We start from the raw sequence: 20,582 nt of genomic DNA on the forward strand, positions 1-20,582 counted from the left end.
TTATTAAAAAAAAAAAAAAAACAGTCCAACTTTACTAACAAAATAGGATTATGTGAACAGTCTTGAACAATAAACTTGGCAAACATGGTAATGACAGCTAAAACCCCTTATGTGATTCACTGTCATTTCCCACCCCTGGTGGGTTCTGTCCCATCCTGCCTGGCAGTACAGTCCAGGGCTGGCCTCTTTGTCACTCTGCAAAGTCCCGCTGGGCTCATCCTCAGCCACCAGATCCATCAATGGACTAGATCTCCTTTGTCCGTCCACTTCTCGAGGTGCAGTTCCCTTCACCCACCACCCTAACTAGCAGGTCTTTCTCCTGCTCACCTCTTGGGGGTTTTCAATCCCTCCACCCCAGAGAGCTTGTACTGTTTTCAGTTCGCCCCTGCTACTGGGCAGAAATGCTTCACTATGCCCCTGCAGCTCCCATTTCTTGTGCCAAGTCAGGATACCCCCTCAGCTTCTTGGGCCTCAGCAGGATATCAGGCTACCAAAAACCCAGCTCTGAGTCACAAGGGTGAATTTATCTCTTTCGAAATCCCACCCCTTTGCATAAGAGCACAATCATATTTTCATAACATCCATAACTATTTGTCACCTACTACCACCCATATTGTAGGAGAGAGAATTATTCTGATGTCTGGCATTCCTTCTCTCCTTCTGTCTGTCTTCTGCAACAGACTTCACCATTAGTAATCCCTGGGGGAAAACTCCCTCAACACTTTCTCTTATCATCAGTTTCCCCAGGGGGTTACACATTTCTCTCTTTATAATCCATTTTCAAAATTGTCCAAAGATTTTCTTTCCAATCCAAGATCTCCAGGCTCCAAGGCAGCTCAGCATGTATCTGCTTATCTCTCACTATCCTCTCTTGGCTCACTTCAGCGATCAGGCTCGGCCCAGTCTCTCTCTCTGAGCGTGCCACACCACAGCTTAAGGAAAGTCATGCTAGCGCCACCCTGAAACTGGAGGAAGGGGAATCTGATGAGCCCAATGAAGAGAAGGTCCCTAAAATATGGGGTGGTCCTGGGCAATTTGGAGGGGGAGACAGCCCTAAAAGGTAGGGTTTGGGAGCTCATGAAATTGTGAAGAGGGTCCCCAAAGAACACTGGAGGCCTGAGTGAAGGGATTCTAGAAAACGGATGAGCAGTTCCAGGAAATCCCCTGAGAGTGACAAAGGATAAAAGTTCCTTAAATATTCATGTTGCCAGACGTGCTGTTTTCTGTGAAGACATTTTCAGCATTATGAAGAAAAATACAACTAATAGTTGAAGCTCTTTAGACTAGACTATGTAGATTACACAACTATAAATTCTGTGTGGACATGGCATCTAAAAATCAATATTTTCATAAAGTACAACTGCAATAGTCAACCACTAATCTACATAAGTACATAAGTATTGCCATACTGGGACAGACCGAAAGTCCATCAAGTCCTGCATCCTGTTTTCAACAGTGGCCAACCCAGGTCACAAGTACCTGGCAAGACAAAAAGGAGCCAAACAGTGTTGTAATGTGTTTGGGAATTTATAAATAATCTGATGTAGGTATACTGACTTGTACTTGGAACTACACCACCTTGTGTACTCTGAACTCAAATGTATCACTTTTCAGCCTGCTTCACTAAGAAAAGATGGATTTCAAATCCCCGACAGCGGGATCTCCCCTGTTTCACCACTGCATCAGGAGAAAGTATCCACCATTCAGCTTGGAAGGACTGACAGCTGAATGGTGGATACTTCCTCCTGATGCAGTCGCGAAACAGGGGATCCCGCGCTGAGATTTATGGCTCCAGGATATAATTGAAGTCAGTGGCGCCCCGGCATTGTAGGCTATTAATTGCCTCATCGATGAAAGAAGCTAAGTGACTATTTTGCTTACACTTGGATTCCATTAACCTTTTTCTACACTATTAATGATATTTGAAGGTAATTTTTCAGTCCCTTTTCGGGCACATATTAGGTGATAACCTGTAACTTCATTCTTGCGGTATTTTGTATAAATTTTGCGACTCTCTACACCCCCGTTTTCTTGTCACAGTGTTTTTTTTTTTCTCCGGAAGAGAGTTTTTTACGCTGTGGCTGGTTTCGGTTGGGGTAGAGGAGCCTATGATGAGGAGTCTGTTAAAGGGTTTAGCCATCCATGTAGGCACCCTAAACTCGTGAGGCTCCATTTGTTGAAATGTATAATTTCAAGTTCTTTATGAATTTGACCGCAATTCTGAAGTCCAGTTTATACTGATTGAAAGAGAGCTTCTCTTAAGTTTCTATTTTTGTAGCTCTTTTAGCTCTATTAGGATATTGTAAGTAGTATACTATGCCATACTTTGCATTATTTGAATATTTTTACTGTTGCAATTGTCTATTGCTCATGTTTGATTTATTCTTACTGTACACCGCCTTGAGTGAATTCCTTCAAAAAGGCGGTAAATAAATCCTAATAAATAAAACAACAAATAAATATGTTAGCAAGATTGTAGAAGTGAAATTTACACCTACAAATAGCCCAACAGTATACAAGGAAAAACCAATGTGCCACTGATGCACACATTTGGGGGGAGGGGGAGGCAGAAAAGGAATAGAATCAGGGGCATACAAGCACTCTGCTGAAAAAAAATTTTGTTTTGGTGGTGGAAAGATGGGGAGAGGAAGAGAAGGGAGAATTTCTAGACTATATACATTTTCTAGTTGATCGCTAACAGATTTATGGTCCCGTTTACTAAGCAGCACTAAGGTCACATTAGCGTTTTTAGTATGCGCTAATGATTAGAACATGCTAAACGCTAAGTCGCCCGTAGGGACGTATAAAGGAAAGAGACTGGGACTTGCTATACTGCTTTTCTCTGGTTACAATCAAAGCGGTTTACATATTACATACAGGTATGTATTTTGTACCTGAGGCAATGGAGGTTTAAGTGACTTGCCAGTTCCCCAGGTTCTCAGGCTGCTGTACTAACCCACTAGACTATTCCTCCACAAATAGAAACACAAAAATGACGGCAGATAAAGGCCATATGACCCATCCAGTCTGCCCATCCTCTGAAACCCCCAATTCTACCTGTTCCTAAGCGATCCCACATACTTATCCCATGCCTTTTTAAATTCTGGAACAGTCCTAGACTCCACCACCACCACCGGGAGGCCATTCCACACCTCCACCATCCTTTTTGTGAAATAATACTTCCTTAGGTTACTCCTAAGCCTATTTTCTCTTAACTTTGTCATATGCCCCCTCATTCCAGAGCTCTCCTTCATTTGAAAAAGGCTCTCTTCCTGTACATAAATGCCCTTGAGATATTTAAACGTTTCTATCATGTCTCCTCTCTACCTCCTCTCTTCCAGCGTATACATGTTGAGGTTCATAAGCCTGTCCCTATAATTTTTGCATTCAAAACCGCTTACTAATTTCGTAGCTGCCCTCTGAACTGACTCCATCCTGTTTATATCTTTCCGTAGGTGCGGTCTCTAGCGTTTAGCACATTCTAATTTTAGCATACGCTAAAAACGCTAGCACAGCTTAGTAAACAGGGCCCTAAGAAGAACACACTTGCCAATGCAAAAAAAAAAAAAAAAAAACCCTTTCACAATCCTGTTTTAATGAACATAATTAAATACACTGAAGTTTTACAAAGAAGAAAAATAATTGCTGTCAGTCAAGTTCAACAGAAACAGTGTTTGACACTGCACAGAAGCCATTTCCCCTTTTTCAATTCATGCTTTATAACACACACAAACCTGTTAATTCTTTTCAGTATCTCATTACTGCACCAGTTTCATAGCTTCATTCCCTTCTCCATTTGCTGATCAACCTACAAAAGCCTCAGCTACATCCTTCCCAGACACAACCCCTCTCACCTCCACGTGAGGTCCATTAAAAAGCACAAGACTATCAGATGACATTTTTTTCCTTCTTTCATCATAAAAGCTGCTGAGCAAATAGGATGACTGCCTTCCTAGCCTGCTTCCTTGGTTGCAGGGTATGTCTAGGACTCCTGCACCAGGCAGTATAAGCAGATAGCTGGGCTACAAAAAGGCTGCTTCCCACACTGCAGTTCTAGGGTATGTAATAAATCCCTCCTCTCAGTACCCTTCTCCACCACCGCCAACTCCAGGCTCCGCTCATTCTGCCTCGCCTCATCCTATGCTTGGAACAACCTTCCTGAACCCTTACGCCAAGCCCCCTCCCTGCCCGTCTTCAAGTCTTTGCTTAAAGCCCACCTCTTCAATGCTGCGTTCGGCACCTAACCCTTACCGTTCAGTGAATCCAGACTGCCCCAATTTGACTGCCCCTATCGGACCGACCGTTCACTTGTCTATTAGATTGTAAGCTCTTTGAGCAGGGACTGTCTCTCTTTGTTAAATTGTACAGCGCTGCGTAACCCTAGTAGCGCTCTAGAAATGTTAAGTAGTAGTAGTAGTAGTATGTAGTTCACTGTATTATGGCCATCCATTGATTAGCCGAAAGGCTGAGCTGTAGACTGGACTAGAAACAAATCATCTCCCTTCTCTGGCTTAGTTCAGTGCTGTACACATCTAGCAGTGCTATAGAAATTAGTAGAACAAGCTGGGTATCACCCTGTAGTCTGCAAATTGATTTCCTGCCAATCTCAATCCTGCCCTCTGGAAAAATAGCTCAATGTGGGCAGATATCACCTGTACACCAAGCTGCCCTGTAATCTGGGGCTTACTCAGGGGTGCCACATAGAGCACCAAAGTTTGAGTTCTGGAGCCAAGTCTCACTTTTTCTTCTTCTGGTTATACCCTTCTCTGGGCTGATTACAGAAAGGGAAAGGGAAATGGGACTTGATATACCGCCTTTCTGTGGTTTTTTTGCAACTACTTTCAAAGCGGTTTACATATTATATTCTGGTACTATTTGTACCAGGGGCAATGGAGGGTTAAGTGACTTGCCCAGAGTCAAAAGGAGCTGCAGTGGGAATCGAACTCAGTTCCCCAGGATCAAAGTCCACTGCACTAACCACTAGGCTCCTAGGAAGGAAGGAGGTGTTGATGTCCCTGTACAAATCATTGGCGAGGCCCCATTTGGAGTACTGTGTTCAATTTTGGAGGCCCTATCTTGCTAAGGATGTAAAAAGACTCGAAGTGATTCAGATGAAAATGGTATGGGGTTTGCACTGCAAGACACATTGCAAAACACACAAGAAGAGACTTGATAACCTGAAGATGTATACCCTTGGAGGAAAGGAAAGACAGGGTGATATGATAAAATATTAAAATATTTGATAGGTATTAATCTACAAACAAACCTTTTCCAGAGACAGGAAGTTGGCAGAACTAGAGTATATGAATTTAGGACACGGTGGGGGCTGACTCAGGAATGTCAGGAAGTACTTTATCATGGAGAGGGTGGTAGATGCCTGGAATGCCCTCCTGTGGGAGGTAGTGGAAATGACAAAATGACAACGGTGACGGAATTCAAAAATGCATGGGATAAACACAAAGGAATCCTGCATGGAAAGAATGGAACCAAACAAACTTAGCGGTGCTTAGATGGCAACTCCAGCAAATCAGAAAGCAAGGCCAGTGCAGGGAAGACTTCTACAGTCTGTGCCCTGAAAATAGCAAGGACACATCAAGATCAAGTATATGTCTGTAATGTATCATTCCTTATCTTGTTGGGCAGACTGGATGTACCATACAGGTCTTTATCTGCCATCATCTACTATGCTACTATGACTAAGGGGGGAGGGGCAGAGGAGGTAAGGAGAGGTGATACCAACCATTACTTCATAGCAACACCTACTAGTGGAATTCATAGATGCCTACTTTGCTGATGATAGCTCTCTAGCCCCAAAACTACCATTGCCATGACAGGTTATAAAGGACAGGGTAAAGTGAGAATAAAAAACTGGGGGAAAGCTCTCAGAGTGGCAAATAACCAGGAGGAACTCACTGGATTATACAAGGAAAAAGGAAAGGATACAAATACTTTTAAACAGCTGGAATATCACATAAAATGAATAAAAATTTATTCAACCTCTTAGGATTTAAAGAAAAAGCTCATGGGACTGCTATAAAGTGTGTAAAATAGCAAAACACAATGAAGTTTAAAAGTGGCAGGAGTTTATGCCTAGTTTGTTTTTGGATAATTAGTGGAGGTCTCCTCACTAGAAACTTTAGACCAGAGCTCCACTCTGCTAATGCAACCTCAAATTGATCAAGTGATACCTACATCTTTTTTACAGCTTTATTTGCCGAGAAAACTGAAGATGTTGCCAGCCTCAGTTTTCTGGATGGTGGTGCAAAGCCTGGTATTAACCGAAATTGATTACTGTAGTTCTCCTTATTTAGGTATGACATCTACTCATTTCCTGGCTCTGCAGATCATCCAGAATGTGGCAGCACATTTGATTTTAGGGTTGCCAAAATCATCTCATGTTATTTCTGTTTTTGGAAAGGGTTGAATACTTACCAGCCAACTCAATTGCTGCGTTTGGAAGTGATGAAGCAATTGGTTGTACCATCTGCCACAGCTTGCCGTTACGCAGAGACCTGTGCCCCTTCTTTTTCAATAGCTAGGCCTTTGTTGTGGAATAAACTTCCAGGGACTCTGAGACTATGTGCAAATGTTTATTACTTTAAGAGGTATTTGAAGGCTTACTATTTTGTGAAAGCATTTTTGGAATGATGGCAGTTTTCACTGCCATTTAGACACACTGAATTTTGTTATGTATATTTTTATGGTTTTGTTATGTTAATTCTGTAACCCACTTTGGTTAAAGTGAGCTATAAATGTAAAAATAAACTCAAAGCCCTGAAGTACCAGAATCCCTTGATCTTTCTATGTGGGACTTGGATATAGTCCTGATAACCTCTGCTGATGTTTGACCTTGAGGGTGGGTTTGACCTGAAGGGTGATGAAAGAATTCCCAACATCCAGCACAGCACCATGGTCCTTTGGAGTTAATATTTCTGATGCAGTGTACTTGGGCTGAACTCATTTCCCAAAAGAAGCTGTCCTTGCGCTTCGACAGCCACCAAAACTCCTAGCTGTCATCTTGGAAGTGGAGGAGTAACCTAGTGGTTAGAGCAGTGGACTTTGACCCAGGGGGGATGGGTTTGATTCCCACTGCAGCTCCTTGTGACTCTGGGCAAGTCACTTAACCCTCCATTGCCCCAGGTACAAATAAGTACCTGAATATATGTAATCCGCTTTGAATGTAGTTGCAAAAAAACTCAGAAAGGCTGTATATCAAGTCCTATTTCCCTTTCCCTATTGGAGATTCTAGATGGAATGTTGCTACTATTGGAGATTCTAGATGGAATGTTGCTACTATTGAGATTCTGTTACTGCTATTTGAGATTCTACATGGAATGTTGCTATTCCATGTGCAGGACGTCAAGACTCACAGAAACAGAAGCCTGCGTGGCTGCATTGCTGATCTGCAAGGGCAGGCTTCTACATGGAATGCTGCTAGTGGAGGAGTTGCCTAGTAGTGGTTAGTGCAATGGACTTTGATCCTGGGGAACCGAGTTCGATTCCCACTGCAGCTCTTTGTGACTCTGGGCAAGTCACTTAACCCTCCATTGCCCCAGGTACAAATAAGTACCTGTATATACTATGTCAACCACTGAATGTAGTTGCAAAATGGAACAAAAAGCACAAACCATGGGGATGTGCATCAGGTAATGCCTACACTGGAAGTTGCTGGCATCCTCTACATCTGGGAGATCAGGCAAAAAACAATGATAGCAAAATCAGCTGATTCAATGCTAGCAGCAAAAACTGACCAACCACACTCAATGCACCAGTGATGGTCCAGATTGCAGACAGGTCAAAAAATGGAAACCTGAAAAAAAAAAGGCTGAAAATGTTAAATAGAAATTCCTTAATTTGAGGGGGGGGGGGTGGGTAAGAATGAAATAGATGCAATCAGCTATTCAGTTTGAAAGATTGTGTTTGGCTGTTGCAAGCCCAGGTTTACAGAGACTGGCGTCAAAAGAAGAAGAAAAAACAGCTGTGTGGATTTTAAGGGCTTTAGTTTGCTGCAAATGGAAGCTAAGGCTCTTTTGTAATCTAAGGTGTGGAAGACATGTTCACTTTTATGAGCATGTGGCCTGGGGAAGAATGTTGCAAGAATGACTGACTGGTTTACGATGAATCTTTGTGTTATGCCTTTTTGAACAAGTTGGTTTTCAGTAGTTTTCGGAAGATTGTTAGGTCGTGCATTGTTTTTATGATATTTGGTAGTGCGTTCCATATTTGCATGCTTATGTATGAGAAATGCTGTAAAGTAGTCTTGAACCCTTACTTGGAAATGTGGCTAAAACTCCAAATTTTCCTAGCCCACTTATAACCTGTTCGGATTGTTAACTGGAGACTATCTGTGAGTAAATACCTGGTCAAAAACAGTCTTCCAGCTACAGTTCTGTAAAGACTGTTTACCCCAATACTATTCTCCAAAACGCAAATTGTTTTGTACTTATTTGTGTTGTAAATATAGTTTTGGTGGATGGGGGCGGGGGAGGGGAGTACAAAAGTAGAAGCGCAATGTTTACATTTCTATCCTAAGGATGCTGCACACCGTGAACTAGAACGTGCAGGTTCAGGGTCTTTCTGCGATCATGAACGTGCTAAAATTGAGTACCTTTGCTTCCTCGGTAAAATCCAGGGACGGAAACGTGACCAATAGTCGAGCTTTCTACACCTTCTCAGGCAAACCACACAGGGGATCTCTCCACCTGCCAACACTCGCGCAAACCAAGTCACTTCAGTCAGCCTAGCTTCAAATACGTTTACTTTTAAGCACTGCGCGTATGGTGATTTCCACCGGCCATTACCTGTTCCGTAGCTCGTCTGCAGCCTTGCATTTCTGCTTCGTCCCTAGCTCCGTGCAGCGACCGCAGCTCCTGGCAATCTCCGACGGGCTCCCGGGGTGCTGCTCCTCTGCCCTCGGTGTGGCCCCGCACATGATTCGGCTATTTCACCGTCCTCCACTCTCCAGCTGGTCCCAAGTGCCCTTTCCCAGGCAATCTCTCTGCACCATCGAAGGACGGGGGGGCTTAGCAGCCTGCGATCGCCGCCCAACAGCTTCCACCCAGGGTCCCTGTGAGCCACCTGTGGCCGTTTTTCCCCTCCTCCTCGTCCTCCTCAAGAAAATGCATTTCCAAAGGATTATTTTTGTATAAAGCAAAAAGCAGCCAACCACACGCTTCCTATTCTGCAAGTTCACAGCATCTTGAAAGAGATGCGGCAGACTTTTTTTAAGCGCCTGTCTGCAGCTCCTGCGAGCAAACAGGATCCAAAAGCAGCTGACAGTTAGCAGTGCCCACGCTGACTCTGCTTCCACCAAGTATATCTGTTTCCCCAGCACGAGATCGCACAGTAAGTAATTAACTCTGGTCACAAGATCAGCCCGTACGGCTAGGCTGGAAAATGCACCGCTTCAGCACGGGCTGCAAGGTTGTTCCAACATTGGCCACAATGCTGCCCTCCTTTCTTAATGGCTGTCATGTGAGTGAAGTCATCTGACACCTCTTCGCAACCCTGCAGAGCTCCGCAGTGCACTTCCCCATTGCAAACAAGCAACTGCCCATCGGGAGCTCAAGAACTCACCACCACCTACCCACCTCGGGTCCACAGCGTTTGGAAAGCACAAGTCTGCTTGCACGCAAGCGCCAGAATATTAAACATTTATCAACCCTTGTATAGAAATACGAACAAATAGGCGGGCTTTGTACGTATTTACAGACAACACGATCACGGATAAGCTGAAACTAAGACGAGACTTGTATGATGGTCCCGGTATGGTTGGGTTCCCCCCCCCCTCCCAAAGATTCTACTAGCCAAAATATTCTAACCTGAGGTACAAGTGAGACAAGGAAAAGTTCGCAGGACAGTGGCCTCTCTGCCAAAATATCACATGCAGATTAAGGACAAAGCCACTTTCTCTCCACTGTCCTGCCTATTAATCATTAAACGAGATGTAATCAGTAGCGATGGTTACTGTAACCAAGTCAAATTTGCTGATGTTATCATAATCCAACCATCCCTGCATACTTTACTTCCTTCCCTGTCAATACAACATCTAGAACCAACTTGGGCAAGTAAAAGCACAAGGTGCACCTTGTTGCCTGTGACCCGCTTGACATCCAGCAGCCACCCTGTGACTATCCCGAAAAGATGAATGGGGTGTTTCTGCTCACCCAACAGTTACAGAACTGCAAAATACTTCACCTCACTACACAGTAAGCTGCTACTCTTTACCTACACCAAGATTTCAAACTGGAAGTCTTTTACCATGGGTGAAACCCAATAATACTCTTGATCCTCAAGTCAAGTGGACATTTGAAACCTAGTGTTGGTTTTCTTCAGCTAGTTTCCTGCCTCTGGCTCCTTACAGGAAAACTGTAAAGCATGCTCCAAAATCTCTCTCTAAAATTTGAATTATTCCACATACTGGTGCAGTTTCATTTTCTAGACAAGACGATTCTAAATACACCAGCTTTACTTACACAACCACCTAAATACCTGTTCCAGAACACCCAAGAGCATGATCTTGGAATGCCAGTGCCATACCTCCTGCATATTTACATAAAGAGGAGTCCTCTCAGGCCCATGTGTAACATCTACATCAGTAAACGTCAGGACTGAAATTTCAGTACTGTCAAATGTCAGCTGAATGCAGACATTTGCAAAAAACACAGACAAAAAAAAAATACCACAACCTGTTAGAGGCTTCAAACACAGACTATTTCTGGAAAATCATGCTCTCCTTTTCAGGGACCAACAAAATTTCAAGTAAAATATTTTATAAATGCTACTATGTGCATGCATTCTTAACATAACATAAGGGTTGCCTTACTGGTACAGACTGAAGGTCCATCAAGTCCAGCATTTTGTTTCCAAAAGTGGCCAATCCAAGTCACAAGTACCTGGCAAGATCCCAGAACAGTAAAACAAGATTTGATGCTGCTTATCTTAGAAATAAACAGTGGATCTTCTTGTACAACGGTTGTATTTAGGTAAGTGTCTGCATGAAGAGCTGAAAGTTTAAGTGATAACCTGAGGCAATGGGAGGCAGGTAAAGTGGCTGAAGGTCTCCCAACATAAACGTAAATTTTATGTAAATAACCCAAGTAGCAGCACACAAGTATTTCTTGCCTATCAGTGCTCTGGGAACGTTAAGACAGCTAGCAGTTTTGGTATCTATGCAATAAAGAAAAGCTTAGCCTCACACTATCAGATTGTTTTTGTGGCCACAGCCCCATTCAAGTGGCACAGAAAGCTCACAACCAACCAGCAGCAAACACCATAGACATTGTTATGGAGGGCCTACTTAGGTCTTGACACCATCTAGCATCACAGCCCACAGTTTGGGAAGCCATGGCCTAAGCTAACCATGGAAAGCAGATCACGATTTTACCAGAAGTGTATGGAAACACTAGTAAAAAAAAAAAAGGCCCGTTTCTGACACAAATGAAACGGGCGCTAGCAAGGTTTTCCTTGGAGTGTGTATGCTTGAGAGAGTGTATGTGAGAGTGACTGTGTGTGAGAGAGAGAGAATGTGTGAGTGTGTGTGTGAGAGACAGACAGAGAGAGAGTCTGGGTGTAAGTATGTGTGTGAGAATGAGAGTGTGTGCAAGTGCGTATGTGAGACAGTGTGAGAGATAGAGTGCGTGTTTCACACAGATACAGTGTGTGTGAGAGAGAGAGAGAGAGAGAGTGTGTGAGACACAGACTCTCTGGGAGACTGAGTGTATGAGACCAAGAGAGTGTGTGAGTGACTGTGTGACACACAGAGTGTGTGAGAGACAGTGTGTGAGAATGAGAGAGAGAAAGACTTTTTTTGTTACATTTGTACCTCGCGCTTTCCCACTCATGGCAGGCTCAATGCCGCTTACATGGGGCAATGGAGGGTTAAGTGACTTGCCCAGAGTCACAAGGAGCTGCCTGTACCTGATGTGGGAGTCAAACTCAGTTCCCCAGGACCAAAGTCCACCACCCTAACCACTAGGCCACTCCTCCACATTGACTGTGAGAGAGAGAGAGAGAGAAAGACATTGACTGTGAGCGTGAGAAAGACATTGACTGTGAGAGAGAGGGTGTGAGAGAGAGAGTGTGTGTGTGTGACAGAGATACCCCCCCCCCTCTGGTGTCAGGCCCCCCCCTCCCTCCCTCTCTCTCTCTGGTGTCTGAGCGTTACTGTGCAGGACGCTGAGCTTTGGCTATGCTTCAAGGAACTGACCAATCCTATTTAATAGAATGCACCTCCAACATTCTGAAGCCGAGAAACCTCGTGTGGTTGGTCACTTCTGCTTGTGACGAACCCGGAAGTACGTGATGTCAACTCAGGAGATGGATACAGAGAGCAGGAATGCCTCAGCCATGCAGCCAGCTTCAGAATGTTGGAGGTGCGTTTAGCAGAGCCGGTAGTGGGAGGCGGGGCTGGAGGTTGGGAGGCGGGGATAGCGCGGGGCAGACTTATACGGTCTGTGCCACAGCCAGTGGTGGGAGGCGGGACTGGAGGTTGGGAGGCAGGGATAGCGCTGGGCAGACTTATACGGTCTGTGCCAGAGCCGGTGGTGGGAGGCGGGGATAGTGCTTGGCAGACTTATACGGTCTATGCCAGAGCCGGTGGTTGGGAGGCGGGGCTAGTGCTGGGCAGACTTATACGGTCTGTGCCCTGAAGAGCACAGGTACAAATCAAAGTAGGGTATACACAAAAGTAGCACACATGAGTTGTCTTGTTGGGCAGACTGGATGGACCGTTCAGGTCTTTTTCTGCCGTCATCTACTATGTTACTACATTATATAGGATACTGAAGATAGAGTGGTTCGTATGAACCATGCCCATTGGGAGGGATCTTTATGTGCCAATAAAAGTGTTTAAACAGAGCTACTGGAAGGGGTAATAATGAGGAGATGACAAAAACTGGAGAGGAAGGATGCTTAAGGAGAAAGGGAGGTTGACTTTCTTTACCAAAACGGAGAAGTTTATTTCAAACTTAATGTATCACTTTAGAGAACACTGTCAAAAAAGCATTTTACAATTAATAACTATAAATTACTACACATAGAAAAAAGAATACAATAAGCAAGAAAAGGGAGAAGCAGGAAGAGGCCTGAAAGCAACACTGCAAAACCCCACTAAGGTCTGTATGCCTTACGGAACAGATATGTTTTTAGCCTAATCTTAAAAACAGGTAAAGAGCTCCACAGCTCCGCTCAAAGATCCACTGGAATGGAATTTCAGGGGAGAAGACCCTGAATACTAAGCAGCCGTTTCCTAATTAAGGACACATTGATCTGAGGGGACTTGAAGAAGATGAGATTGAGAGGAACGAAGAGCTCTCAAGGGGCAATAAGGCAGCAAAAATTGAGAAAAATATGCCAGTAGACCACAATAAAGAACCTTATAAACCAAAAGAAGTAGTTTATACATTGGTCTGCAAGATATGCAGCGCCAATGTTCTGCCTGCAATAGGGGAGTCCACTTCTGTCAAAGACAAAAGTGCTGTGGCTTGGTGAAAGATTTGCATCAGTGTCCAGGGGGTTTCCATCCCAGGTCAGGGAGAAAAGAGGACCAGACTAAGGAGCTGCAGAAAGCAGGTATTCAAAGGAAAAACTTAGTCTTGTTCTTAATCTTGGGAAGCAAGGAAGTGCCAACATTTTGAGCAACTCTGTTTTCCTGATTTCTTTGCTATTAATTAGATGTGAATATTGTTACCTGATATCATTTTTTTCACACTAGAATACACTTTTAATTGGAATGGAACATTCCAGGTGCTGTGGAGGACTTGCAGCCCATCTGCATATTCTCACAGCCTTCTCCGTGGTGATTCTCAGGTCCACCTCGATCCTCCCAGGACCTTCACTCCAGGTGCAGCGCGCAAAGCATTTTCTCTATACACTTTGTATTTTCTTCCAGTTACTTCTTACGGCTCCAGTACACTTTCTCTTCTTGGTACTGTCCCTTCCCAATCTCTTTCTCCATCTGAAAACCACTATATACTGCAGGAACACATTACCTACCTTCTGCTTTCATCATCTCACCATCTCTTTTGTCTTATCTCTTCTCAGCTCTCAACCTTCAACATTTCCTTCCTTCCATTCAACCAGCTCCATTCTATCTGAGTACATCTCGCCTTCGTCATGCCTCTCCTACTCTTCTCCGTACTCTCTTGCTCCTTCTCCTGCTCTCCGCTGGGGATATCAATCCCAATCCAGGTCCTCCGCATCAGCTCTCATCCTATTCGTGCAGGTCACACCATGATGTCTCCAATCTAATTTCTGTTCCTCTCCTCTCCCCTTCTTCCCTGTCTTTCTCATGTGCTCTGTGGAATGCCTGCTCCGTCTGAGACAAACTTTCCTACATTCACAACCTCGTTATCTCTTGTACTCTGCATCTGCTTGCCCTGAGACTTGGCTTTGCCCTGAAGACTCTGCTTCAGCCGCAGCCCTGTGTCATGGAGGTTACCTTTTCTCCCATAATCCTCGCCCGGTTGACCGTGGAGGTGGTGTTGGGCTACTACTTTCACCCTCTTGTAGATTTCAACCTCTTCTTCCACCGAAGTCTCACTGCTTTTCTTCCTTTGAAGTCCACTCCATCCGTCTATTCACTCCTCTGCCTCTCTGAGTAGCAGTCATTTATCGACCCCCTGATAAATCCCTTTCTTCCTTTTTCACTAACTTTGATGCCTGGCTTTCCTTCTTTCTTGAACCTTCATCTCCTTCCCTCATTCTTAGGGATTTTAACAGTCATGGTAATGTTCCCTCTGTCTCTTATGCTTCTCAGTTTATTGCTTTAACATCCTCTTTCAATCTTAAACTGTGCTCCATTACCCCCACTCACCAGAATGACCACTGTCTTAATCTTATCTTCTTCTCCAACTGCTCACTCTCCAGTTTCTGCACCTCAGCTCTTCCCCTCTTTGACCATCATACTTTCACACTTAAACACCCCCCTAGTCCAGTTCAATCTCAACCAATACATTTAGGAATCTTTAGGCTATTGACCCTTCTACTCTATCCTCTAGTGTTTCAAAATCTCTTCTCAACCACCATGTTATCCAAGTCTGTCAGGGGCAGATGATCTAAAGCAAACGCCAGTGCTAGAGGCTGTTAGCAACGTACTAGCGCTGGCGTTTGCTATCGCCCCATGATCAGAGCCCTTGAGCAAGTGAAACAACGCGATTGAGGGCTCTTAGCGCAAGTAGCATGCAAAAACAGGGCTTAACGCATTCATCCCCAATGATCAGTGACCAGCGCGCCAAAGATTGGGTCGCTGGCTGCGACAAACCCTACGCCAGCTCCAAGCTGGCGTTAGGGTTTGCAGATCATTGGGGAGGAATGGTGAGCCCTGTCCAGCATTCATTTGCATGCTGGCAGGCCCCCATTCCCCCCAACAACGCAAAGCACCCCCCCCCCAACGACAGGGGACTAGAGGTCCGGTCCCCCTCCCGACGATCCCATCCCCCCAGGTTCAGGGAGGGATGGAGATCCGGTGGGTCTCCAGCCCCCCCCCCAAACCCCCAGAAAATGGTCCCTGGTGGTCCAGTGGCTGCCGGCCAACCCCCCTCCCTCCCTCCCAGCGAGCGACAGGGGTGGGCGGACCTCCAGTTGTCTGCCGAATCCCTGGTAAAAAGAACTCCGAACCCCCTCCCGGCCCCCCTACCTTAGTTGGAGGAGGGAGAAATTCAAACAAAATCTAGAATATATGACTTTTCAAAGCTAAATCGATTAGACACTTTAAAATGGACAGAAATTACTCTGAAGACTTGGATTTTTTTTTTTTTACATATACTATGAACCATGAATTTGCACTGCCCCTCACCTTCTAATTACCCACCACAGTGGCTCTCAACCCAGCTATATTTTCAGGATCTTTAATGAATATGCATGAAAGATCTGCATACAAGGGAGGTAATGCACACAAATCTCTCATATGCATATTCATTGTGCATATCCAGAAAAACAGACTGGCTGGGCGTGTCACAAGGATTAAGTTGAGAACCCCTGTCCTATCATCAAACCCCTTTTTTCCCCCCTTATCAATCCCTATGTTATGATTCACATTTTTTTTTTGGCAAAATGCCATTATTTGCTCATTCTGTTTTGACCTGAGGGAGCATCAGCTCCCAAAAGCCAGTTAAGAAATGCACTATATTACATGAAAAAGTAATCACATTATACCAGGGGTCCTCCACCCAAGCTTCAGGACACACCTAGTCTGGTTTTCAAGATGTCAAGATGTTTTCAAGTGGAGGAGTGACCTAGTGGTTAGAGTGGTGGACTTGGGTCCTGGGGAACTGGGTTTGATTCCCACTGCAGGCACAGGCAGCTCCTTGTGACTCTGGGCAAGTCACTTAACCCTCCACTGCCCCAGGTACAAATAAGTACCTAAGCCGCATTGAGCCTGCCATGAGTGGGAAAGCGTGGGGTACAAATAAACAAAAATATGCATAAAGACAGATCTGCATACAGTGGAGGTAGTGCATATGAATCTCTCATGCATATTCATTATGGATATCTTGAAAAAATCTGACTGATAGGGCATGTCCTGAGGACTGGATTAAGACCCAATGCCTTATATTTTTGTTTGCTTAACTTTTTTTCTTCTGTGCAGCTTTAAAACCCAATTACAGTCAAGATTCAAAACAAAATACAACTAAATCTTTGTTTTTATAACTGAATATTGTTAAAAAATTCACAAGTGTCTAAATTTCCTAGACCAATGATGCTCATAAGTATAAATCATCTCCTCACCTCTTGAAGGAGGACAAAACGATTAAGATTCTGGAAGGATATGCAGAACCCCAGGTCAGTTCTTTTCAACAGATCTAATGCTACCTCAACTGAGATAAAAATTAAAATGTCAACTCTCCTTTCCATTTTCTGGTTTTTCCACCTTAGATTTTAGAAAAGCACCACTTTTCATAGAAGAAACAGATTGTACTGGCAGACAGAAGACTTTTCCATCTAAATCCTGAATGGCTAGCCTTCATCACCACAGAAACAAAGGATGGGTAGCAGGGGCAGCCACCAACTTACCTCTTGAGAAAGTATGGCTGTGTGGTAGCCCAGCTGTACCTATGTCAGACCAATGGTCCATCCAGCCCAGTATCTTGCTTCCAACAGTCGCCAATTCAGGTCACAAGTACCTGACAGAATCCCAAATAGTACCAAGATTCACTAACTCTTCTATTTTTTTTTAGGCTTCTAGCATTTGTATACAGATTCTTCAAGTGTGCTTTTTCCATCTACAAGCTGTTCTGTTCTACCCTTAAACACTCCTGGCTTTCTTTCACCTTTGTGGAAACCACTCTATTAGGATTCCCTAATTGTCTTGTTATAATAGTTTCCTTCAAGGATACCTCACTCTGAACCATGTGGTCCTGAGAGACTGTCGGCTTCTCCCCTCCCCGTTCTAATTTAAAAGCTGCTCTATCTCCTTTTTAAATGTTAGTGCCAGCAACCTGTATATAAGGTAAAATTATGTCTTACCTGATCATTTTCTTTCCATTAGTCCCTCAGATCAATCCAGAGACTTGTGGGTTATGTCCCTCCTCTAGCAGGTTAGATAGAGAGAACTCCGAAGTTCGCCACAAGAGGGCATGTGCAGCCAATCTAACTTCAGTATAACGATACCAAAGCAGTAGTAAACTTCCATTGAACTATAAAATACTCTCCTGCCTCTGTCAATACAGCATAAAATTGGGAGAAATCTCCAAAATGCCAAGAAATAGTCAACGAATATATAACACCTAAGAATATCTGAAAACCGTTCTAACCAAGGAACGTGAATAGAACCAACTGAATCATAATGAATCACAATGAATCCGAGCAGACGTTATCAGAGTGAAAGCCAGGGAGGGGCTCTGGATTGATCTGAGGGACTAATGGAAAGAAAATTATCAGGTAAGACATAATTTTACCTTCCATAGCATCCCCAGATCAATCCAGAGACTTGTGGGATGTATCAAAGCAATCCTCATCAAGGGTGGGACTATACAATCCCGGCGGACAAAACCGAAGCCCCGAAAGACGCCTCCCGCCGCGCAGCCACATCCAAACGGTTATGCTTCGCAAACGTATGCAACGAAGACCAAGTCGCCGCCTTACAAATGTCCTCCAATGGCACCAAACGAAACTCCGCAAAGGAAGTAGCCTGAGCTCTAGTAGAATGTGCCCGTATGCGGAGAGGAGAAGACTTTCCCATCACAAGGTAAGCCTCTAAGCCACCGAGCGACCGTGGCCTTAGAGGCTATGTTCCCTTTCTTATGTCCTGCAAAAAGCACGAAAAGATGATCTGAATTCCGAAAAGAATTAGTCACCTCCAAATAATAGAGCAGTGCTCTCTTAACATCTAGACATCGTAGAGCTTTAAAGTTGTGTGGATAATCTTCTTGCTTGAAAGATGGCAAAACGACCTCTTGGTTCATGTGAAACCTTGAGACTACCTTTGAAACAAAAGACGGGACAGTCCTTACTGACACACCTGCTTCCGAAAAGTGGAGAAAGGGATCCCTGCATGAAAGTGCCTGAAGCTCTGACACCCTTCTAGCTGAAGCCATTGCTACCAAAAATACGGTTTTCAATGTAAGATCCTTCAAGGAAGCTTTCTTCAAGGGTTCGAAAGGAGACCGTTGTAGGGCCTTGAGAACCAGATTCAAATTCCACTCTGATACCACCTGAACTCGAGGAGGTCTAAGATGTCCTACCCCTCGAAGAAATCGTACCACATCAGGATGCGCCGCTAAAGAGTGACCACTCACACGACCTCTAAAGCACGCCAACGCCGCTACCTGTACCTTTAAAGTACTTACTGACAGTGCTTTATCCATTCCTTCCTGCAAAAAGGCCAAGATGGACCAAAGAGGAGCTGACTGGGGAAGTATGCCTGTCGAAGAACACCAAGCAACAAATGTCCTCCAAACTCGAGAATACGCTGCAGAAGTAGATCGTTTGCGTGCCTGCAACATTGTTTGAATAACTGCCTCCGGGTAGCCTTTATGCCTCAGACGCGACCTCTCAATAGCCAGGCTGTAAGCCCAAACTGGGCATGATCCTTCATGACTACCGGACCCTGATGAAGAAGATCCGCTAATGAAGACAGATGCATCGGCTCGTCGATCAGAAGGCGAATCAAGTCCGCATACCACAGACGCCTGGGCCAATCCGGCGCCACAAGAATCACCATCCCCGGATGCCGAGAGATTTTGTTGATTATTCGACCGACCATCGGCCATGGAGGGAAGACATACAGAAGCTCTAACGGCCACGGCTGAAGGAGAGCGTCTATGCTTTACTTTTTGTCTATTAGATTGTAAGCTCTTTGAGCAGGGACTGTCTTTCTTCTGTGTTTGTACAGCGCTGCGTACACTTTGTAGCGCTCTAGAAATGTTAAATAGTAGTAGTAGTAGTATGCCTTCGGACCCAAACTCCCTGCCTCTGCTGAAAAAGCGAGGGACTTTGGCATTGGAGAAACGAGCCATCAGATCCATCACCAGGGTCCCCCAGCGATCTGAAATCTGACTGAACGCCTGCTGAGAGAGTTCCCACTCCCCGGCATTCAACTGAGTCCTGCTGAGAAAGTCGGCCTGTACATTTAGTACTCCTGCTATGTGAGCGTCCGATAGAAGGGGAACATTTACCTCCGCCCAGCGACAAAGAATGGCCGCCTCTTCTGCCAGTGGAAGACTGCGAGTCCCCACCTGTCGATTGACGTACGCCACTGCTGTGGCATTGTCTGAGAGAACTTGAACTGGATGATTTCTCAATAGATCTTCGAAAGCTACGAGAGCTAACCAGATCGCTCGAAGCTCGAGAAGATTGATTTGCAGCCGGGACTCCTGAAGAATCCAAGTGCCCTGAGCTGAGTGCCAGAGACAAAGAGCTCCCCAGCCCGCCAGACTCGCATCCGTCATTATTACTCGCCAATCTGGCGTATCCAGTGGCATGCCTTGTGTCAAATTCTCCAACTTGAGCCACCAACGGAGAGCAAAATGAGCTCGAGACGTCCAGGGAAGGCGAATTGCATAATCCCCGGACAGTGGAGACCACTGGCTGAGCAGATGCCATTGCAGAGGACGCATGTGACTGCGAGCCCAAGGAACAACCTCGATTGTTGCCGCCATTGACCCCAGAACCTGAACATAGTCCCATGCTGCTGGGGCCGGACTCTGCAGGATGGAAGAGATTTGTTTCAGCAACTTCATGCGACGGAAATCCGGAAGAAAACTCGACCCTGATTGGTGTCCAGGCGTACTCCCAAGTACTCCAGAGTTTGAGTCGGAACAAGATGACTCTTTTGAAAATTTATTACCCAACCCAGAGACTGTAGGAGATCTATCACGGCCTGAGTCGCTAGCAGACAATGATCGTGAGACTGAGCGCGAATCAGCCAATTGTCAAGATAAGGATGAACTTGCCATCCTCTGGCTCGCAGAAAGGCTGTCACCACCACCATCACCTTGGAAAAGGAGCGTGGTGCCGTTGCCAGACCAAAGGGCATAGCTCTGAATTGGAAATGCTGCCCTAGCACGGCAAATCGGAGGAACCGTTGGTGCGGAGGCCAAATAGGAATGTGTAAGTATGCCTCCTTCAAATCCAGTGAAGCC

The 20,582-nt window shown here is 45.0% G+C and overlaps 1 protein-coding gene across 3 annotated transcripts in view; it reads right to left on the minus strand.

Annotated features, from left to right (window-relative positions):
• Positions 1–20,582, minus strand: part of FNIP2 (folliculin interacting protein 2) — a 156,418-nt gene that overhangs the window by 85,251 nt on the left and 50,585 nt on the right. For 2 of the 3 annotated variants that reach the window (XM_030191602.1, XM_030191600.1), the window contains exon 1: positions 8,802–9,216. The exons of the other annotated variant lie outside the window; for it this stretch is intronic. In XM_030191602.1, the coding sequence (XP_030047462.1) occupies positions 8,802–8,932 (131 nt within the window). In that variant the 5' untranslated portion in view covers positions 8,933–9,216. Of the gene's footprint in view, positions 1–8,801; positions 9,217–20,582 lie in introns of those variants that run through there. 3 annotated transcript variants of the gene reach the window in all.

This window comes from Microcaecilia unicolor, chromosome 2 (genome assembly GCF_901765095.1).
Source record: "Microcaecilia unicolor chromosome 2, aMicUni1.1, whole genome shotgun sequence".
Taxonomy (NCBI): Eukaryota; Metazoa; Chordata; class Amphibia; order Gymnophiona; family Siphonopidae; genus Microcaecilia; species Microcaecilia unicolor.